Source organism: Aplidium turbinatum, chromosome 3 (genome assembly GCF_918807975.1).
Source record: "Aplidium turbinatum chromosome 3, kaAplTurb1.1, whole genome shotgun sequence".
NCBI classification, from domain to species: Eukaryota; Metazoa; Chordata; class Ascidiacea; order Aplousobranchia; family Polyclinidae; genus Aplidium; species Aplidium turbinatum.
The window spans coordinates 29079756-29087221 of NC_137474.1; the positions used below are offsets into that span (position 1 = coordinate 29079756).

At 39.9% G+C, this 7466-nt stretch overlaps 1 protein-coding gene across 1 annotated transcript; it reads left to right on the forward strand.

Moving 5' to 3' along the window:
- The first annotated feature begins 4375 nt into the window (after positions 1–4375).
- On the forward strand, positions 4376–5665 carry LOC145766678 (uncharacterized). Its single transcript, XM_082578387.1, has one exon. It carries the CDS (start codon positions 4376–4378, stop codon positions 5663–5665), a length of 1290 nt encoding a protein of 429 aa, XP_082434513.1.
- Positions 5666–7466: the final 1801 nt, after the last annotated feature.

The window sequence follows — 7466 nt, forward strand, 5'->3', positions numbered from 1 at the left end:
AGTTATGTGAAACAAAGTGCCATTGTCGAAGCCCCGCGAAGGGAAACTTTGCCGAAAGTGTCGCTTTCAAAGACGGATCCACCGTCTATAAACTACGTTAATAGATCTAATACCTTTCATGTGTCTGATGAACCTTTTCAAGTTGCTCAGACATTTGTGACTTCTTCGAACCAAGGACAAAGATTCTCCCTGCCCGTCAATGTTGATGATCACGACAACTACTACCGGCAACAAGACAAGGAGGGACGTCAACCATACATGGATAATTCAAGGTATGGGAATGGAGACAATTTGCCAGGTCAGTTGACACAAACTCAAAATTTGCGCCCTCAGAACAGCGTCGATCTACTCTCAACATTTGCTGAACTAATGGTAATGCCCAAACTGGAATGCCCCACCTTTCATGGGGACCCAGAATCATATTGTGCCTTTGTGAGGTTCTTTACTGAAAACGTAGACGGTAAAAACTACAGCTATCAGCAAAGGTTAGCTATGCTTCTGCAACACACCGAGGGTGCGGCTAAAGAAGCAGTTGCACACTGTAGTTCAATTTTGTCGTCCGAAAGGGGCTACCAAGAAGCGCGCAAAGTGTTGTACGAACGGTTTGGCAAACCAAGAGTGATCGCTGAGGCATTTCAGCGTAGTCTAATGAAAGCGCCAAATATTAGGAAAGCGAGTAAATTAGACATTTCAAATTTCTCTAATCGGTTGAAGCGATGTCTAATGACGTTGGAAGAGTTAGGCGACTACACCGATCTCAGCAGCATCGATTGCCTGCAAAAATTGGCGGAAAAGTTACCCTCTTCGATGTTTGAACAGTGGAAAGTTAGGTATGCAACCATTTACAACAACGAGGAGCGTAAACCAAACTTTAAAGATTTTGTTGTTTTCGTAGAGGAAAAATCTAAACTTCTTCAAGCGTACCCGGAAGAGTTTACTTTTTTAAATTCCGCCTCAAGCAAGGGACGGAGTGACAATGACTTCTCAAAGCGAAAGCTATGTGCGACAGTCTCTGTTGGTAACCCGCATGTTAGCGACGCAAAGCAGCAAGCTCATAGGAAATCCTCGCTTAATGATTTCCCACGACGTTTACCGTGTGAGTATTGCTCAAAAGGACACGTTACATACAAGTGCAGAGATCTTGGCAAATTACCTGTCCAAGAAAAAATGGAATTTGTCAAAAGAAAAAGATTATGCTTTGTATGTCTCGGCCCTCACTTTAGCAGTAACTGCAAAAGTGACTATTTATGCACTGTAACAGACTGCGGCAAACGCCACAGCCGTATTTTACACAGGTCTCAACCCATCAAGGAAGGCAATTTCGATGAGGTATCTTCAAAGAAGAAGGAGCAAGACACCACAAGCTTCTATTGTTCTAAACAAGCGTCAAGAGGGTTTCGAACCGTTGTACCTGTGAAAGTTGCTGCTGGAGAAAAGGTAATCGAGACTTATGCTTTTCTGGATAATGGGTCTGAAGCATCGTTTTGCGATGAGCAGCTAATACGCCAACTTGGCATATGTGGCGAACCAGTAAAAGTCAGCGTTTCGACATTAACAAAAGAACTATCTCCACTAAAACGGTTTAATGTAGACATGACCGTGGAAGGAATTGCAAGTGAAACGTCGAAGTTTCATCTAAACAACATAATCTGTGTAAAACAATTGCCTATTCAACCTAACGAAACATTAAGGGTGCACTACTATTTAGAAAAAAAATTATACCGAAGTTCGCATAAGTGTTAATAACTTGAAAGAGATACAAGCAAACCCCTGCAAACTATACATTGCTGGAAAGCACAAGAAATTCTCTTTCCAATTATGATTTCCATTTCAAGATCAAGATATAAGAACTAAAGATACACAAGCTTTAAAAAGTAGAAAAATTTTTGCAGCGCATTAACAAAATATCTAAAAACTCAAATGGCCTAGAAGATATTTATTCCATACTTGGTGAAATAATATTATTAACCTATGTCAACAACCCTATGGGGGCATTTTTAGAAAAAAGCTTCCCAACAAAAAATACAGTCTTTTTAACAAGAGCACTTCAATTTTTCAAATTTGAGCTTACTATTGGCCATAAAAACTTACACAAGCAAAATTTTAAGAAAATGCCCCATAGCTTTACTGTAGACACCCTAAATAACATCTGTACAAAATTTTAGCAAAATCGGATAACCACCTGAGCAGGAGTTAGAAATTGAAGACCAAAAATATCGATTTCGAGAAAAACAGCAAAAACGCCCAGCACACCAAAAGCAGAATTATAACCAAGAGTTAAGTTGACTGATGGCTATTGACTAAATGAATATGAGAAAATACTAGCAGTGGTAGCATGGAAGAATGAAGAGAGAAGAAACTCCACTTCATCAAGCATTTATACAAGTTTATTATCATAATATCAATATTATCAGAGTATATATTTTCCTGCAAGCACCGCCGTAGTTTTGTACCAGCAGCGGTGTACTGTTCTTCTGCAGTGCCTTCAAGGGTATGTGATAAGTTTTTGTTCTGCATCTCCCAACTGCTTTGTAGGAATGGAGGAGGCATTCCAAACATACATCTAATTGTTGTAAATGCTTCTTGTCCAAGACCCAATTCTACCATGCCTAAAGAGGCATGTATGTTCACTTCATGTGAAAGTTTGTTTCTTTTTGAAGTGGAGATTATTGTTTCTCGTCCACACTTAGTGCACTGGAATGCCAATTGTCAAGCTAATCCATTGTATTTCTTTCATCTATGACTGCAATGAAGCCTAAATAAGAATAACATGTCACAAAAGAATAACAATTAAAACTGCACAAAATGTAAGGTTACTATATGTACCAGCATATTGATTGCTAGATCTAAATAACATATCTATTATTATGGTTGTCTATGTATTATAATGATCGCCTTCGTATGTATAAACAGCTATCGTACTGCTGGATTTATAAAAGTATGTATTCTATTTGTAAAAAAAAGTATCTATGTTACTCACCACTTTTACACATATGTAACCGAGACATTGCTTCCGAAAGGCACCGAAGGTCAATCAAATGAAATCCAGTGCTCCGATAACTTGCATTATCCATCGCATCTACACAGTCTTCTTCAGAAATGAAAATAGCTTGCAGCTTTCTTTCAGATACAGTTGGAGTTGGCACATATTTCAATCCATTTCACTATCATCTTTGTCTATCACAGACCACAGTATATTCAGAGGTATCAGCTGAATAGGCATCATCAGCTGGCCCGAAGCTGTTTTGCGGTACCTTTACTTTAGACTTATTGGATTTACGGTATTCTTTTTAGGTATTGTTAGAGCTAGCTAAAAATTGATAGAATAAAGATGTGAAGACCATATATAATACCCTAAGTTATTTCAAGCATCATGCAAGAAAGAACAGACACTGCATAGACTTGTCAAAAACTAACCTACACCTACTGCACATCAGCAACAACTCTCAATAACCCTCTCTGCTTTCACTCATGCTTTGTCCTAAGTCAAAACAAGCTTTGTTTTATTACAATATCAGCAATTTCTTGTCACCAATTTCCACTTATTTCAAGCTGTTTTCCTGTTTACAGTAGCTATATATAGCTTGGTGAAAGGGAGCATATTTTCTTGCTAGATTTGAAATATTCTGTGAAAAATTAGCTCTGTTTTTCAAAAGTGCTTCCAGTAAATGGCAATTTTGGACAAAAAGGAGTAGGAATTTCAATAAACTAATCACATATTCGGAACCAGCATCAAATTTTCGACCTAAATCGATCAAAACACAAAAATTAATAAAAAATTGATTTTTAAATAGTAGTGCACCCTTAAGCAAAGCTGACTTAGAGAAACTGCCTCATCTGCACAATTTAAAGTTTCCAGAAATTAATAAAAATCGGGTTTCCATGCTAATTGGGCTCGACTGTCCAAACGCGCACAGGATTCTGGAAATGAAAGTGGGCGATGGAAAGCAACCAAACGCCGTTCTCACACCTTTCGGTTGGTCTTTGCTGGGCCCCGCTTTAGAAAGCGTGGGCCGGCAGCCGTGGCCGAGTGGTTAGCGCGTTGGGCTCGCAGTCGAGAGCCTGCATGTTCGACTCCAGCCACCCGCACTTGCTGTTGTTTCTCTGGGCAAGAAACTTTACGATAATTGCCTCTACCTAGTGATCGATTTCGAGTAATGGGTAGTACCAAATTTAAGTCATAAGTAAAGTAGACAACCGGAAACAGGCATTGCCGTCGGCTGCAGCATGGGTCAGGTGTATGTCGGAAGGCGTACACCGATGCATAGCGCTCAAGTCCGCTTTCCCGCAATGCAGGATAAAGATAAACAAACAAACAAACAAACAAACAAACAAAAGCGATCGAAAGGACGGATTGCAGTCCTATTTTATTCAAATGGACGATCACGTCGATAAAGCAATACAAAGGTCATGGTTTCGGGACTTCGAGCCGGATAATGCGCTACGTCCCACGTCCAAAGAAGACAGGCATGTCTTCAAATTGCTAGAAGATCAAGTTACCCACACCCAAGGTCAGTACGATTCATCACTGCCTTGGGGAAAGGATGTTGTCTCGCCCGAAAGTTGCTGGCTGACGGCTCCCGAAGCAAACCATTCTGAGATTCCAGATGAATTCAAGCCGCTGGAAGAAAAAGGCGTTGCGGCAGTCCAATGTTCAACTGTCAGTGAGCATGCTACAGTAGATGACTTAATTAACAGATACTCAGATCTATATAAGCTTAAAAGGGCTGCTTGCTGGTTAATCCGTTTTGTAAAATTTCTAAAAGATAAAAAGGCGGCTGTCACTGCCGGCCTTACTGTCGAAGAGTTACAATCTTCCGAAACTAAATTGTTGCAGTACGTGCAAGGAAAAGAGTTTAAACCTGTTATCAACCTTCTAGAAAAGGGTTTACCTCTAGAAAGTCACTTGAAAAAGAAAATTCAAGCAAATACCAATATACGACCACTTTACAAAGCAGATCCCTGCATGATACATGGACTGCTGCGCATTGGCGGACGGTTGCGCAACGCAACGATTGACTATGAAAGTAAGCACCCGATAATTCTTCCTTACAGCAATAATTTGACCAATTTGTATATTCGGCACTTCCACAAATTGTGTGGACACTCTGGATTTACCTTTACTTGGTCATTAATTCGAGAAAAATTCTGGATAATCAAAGGCGGTGTAGCTGTAAGAAAAGAAATCTCAAAATGTCTCTTGTGTAAGAAGAGAAGTTCCCCTCGCCTGTATCAAAAAATGGCAGATTTGCCTTCTGCCCGACTGCAGTGCTATGAACCGCCTTTCTCTTGTTGCGGTGTCGACTACCGTGGTCCTTTCTTAGTAAAGCGTTGCCGCAGCGTTGAAAAACGTTACGGTTGCGTATTTTCATGCCTCACGACTCGAGCCGTGCATATCGAAGTCGCGAAAGATTTGTCTACAGATTCCTTTCTTCAAGCCTTTCGTCGATTTATCGGACGAAGGGGAAAGCCAAAGGAATTATTTTCTGATAACGGTACCAATTTTATTGGAGCTGAAAGGGAGTTAAAACCAGTCTGTCATCGCCGAATGTCTGAAACAGGACAACATAATTTGGAAGTTCAATCCTCCATCTGCTCCACATATGGGAGGGTCCTGGGAAAGAATGATACGTTCTATAAAACGCATTCTCAATGTCCTACTTAAAAATCAAACGGTCACCGAAGACGTTTTACACACGCTACTTGTTGAAGTAGAAAGCATTTTAAATTCTAGGCCTTTAACTCCTGTGATGTTAGACACTGATGGATTAGTGCCACTAACTCCTAACCACCTTTTACTTAATCGTTCCATCGAAAACATGCCACCAGGGGTATTTGATTCAAAGGATAACTATGTAAGAAACAGATGGCGACAGGTACAATATCTGACGAATTCCTTTTGGAAGCGATGGCTCAGAGAATACCTGCCCACCATAGCTGTACGTGAAAAATGGCCAGATCGGCAACCCAATCTAAAGGTCGACGATGTGGTGCTAATCGTGGAAGATCACTTTCCTCGAAGTAAATGGAAAACCGGACGAGTCATAGAATGCTATCCCGGAAAAGACGGCCTTGTACGACATGTTCGATTGAAAACAAACAGCGGTGAGCTGCTAAGGCCAGTCACCAAGCTCTGTCTAATCTGTGAATCAGATAGACACGAGTAACAGTCCTCTGTTTTCTGTTCGACGGTAATAGGACGTCGACCCCTAGCCGGCAGAAAACAAGACAACAAATAGAATTACACATAAAACAGTCTGACATGCTTGATGCATATGAACTTTATAAACAATAAACGAGCCTTGCTCATGCGAACAATGTTTGACGTTCATCTGATGAAAGAAGAAAACTGCAAATCTACGACCGGATGCACCACAAACACGAACATTAGGATTCATTATGTTTGCATCGATCACAAGATGCCTGTGTTTGTTGTTACGTGAACGTTTTTGTATTTTAAAATATGTTGTTTGTCAACTCCATATTTTAGGGGGGAGTGTTACGTTCACTGTTCGCACCCTTATTACATCATTGTTTTTTAGTTTCGAAATCGGAAGTCGATGTCTAAGTCACTTCGGGTCATAACAAGAAAAAACAATTTATTTCCTTTGTTTCGAGCATTTAAAGAGAATGTCCCCACTGATTGATATAACCCCTGTTGATAATTTGTGCCATAAACAGCGTTTTTTAGGCAACTGACCTCAACTGACTGATTTGTTTTGATGCTAAACCCGCTACGTAATGCCCAATGTGTTGTTATTGTGAATGCTGCTTCGTTTAGCCGTTTATTTGAGCGTCAGCAAAATCTTACATTTTGTCTACTCTGTGTCTTGACGTTGAACCAACGTAGTTAGAAGTTTGCGCCGGCAAAGGCAGCTTGTATCTTTTTGAGTATGACGCTATCATTGGAATCATTTCTCTTCTCTTTTCGTACTATATATGAAGTCTGTTCTTAGCGAAATTCATAATTTTAATGTTACATTAGTTAACTACAGTACATGAACGTACCAATTCTGTTGAGAATCGATTTAGTAGTTATAAGGATCGCCCGACAAAGTTTCGGTGAGTTTATGTTGCTATTTCATTATTGTTTTTTAGTTATTGATCAACAGAGCACATTTCGACAAAATGTTTAATAATTCGGTTCTTCCGACGTAACATCGATTTGTAGATTTGTTTGCCGTTTTGTAGATTCCTTTGATTCTTATATATCGTAGATTGTTTTGATTTGAACGTGTTTATAACGTCATTTTAAGCGTAATTATTTTATGTTAGTAGCCAAGGTCTTTTCGTTTACAGAAAGACCGTGATCAACGATAGAAGATAACGACACGAGGGTCGGACTGTCTTGCTATTTTCACGCGTCCACGATATACTGGGTGGTATCGTTTGTACATTAAAGTTATCATTTATTTTATACTTCTCATCTATGGGTGTGAGTTCACGGGCGGAACTAAGAACTCATT

What these genes read in the sequence shown, in the direction of transcription:
- LOC145766678 (XM_082578387.1), top strand. Translation starts at nt 4,376, where the DNA reads ATGGACGATCACGTCGATAAAGCAATACAAAGGTCATGGTTTCGGGAC.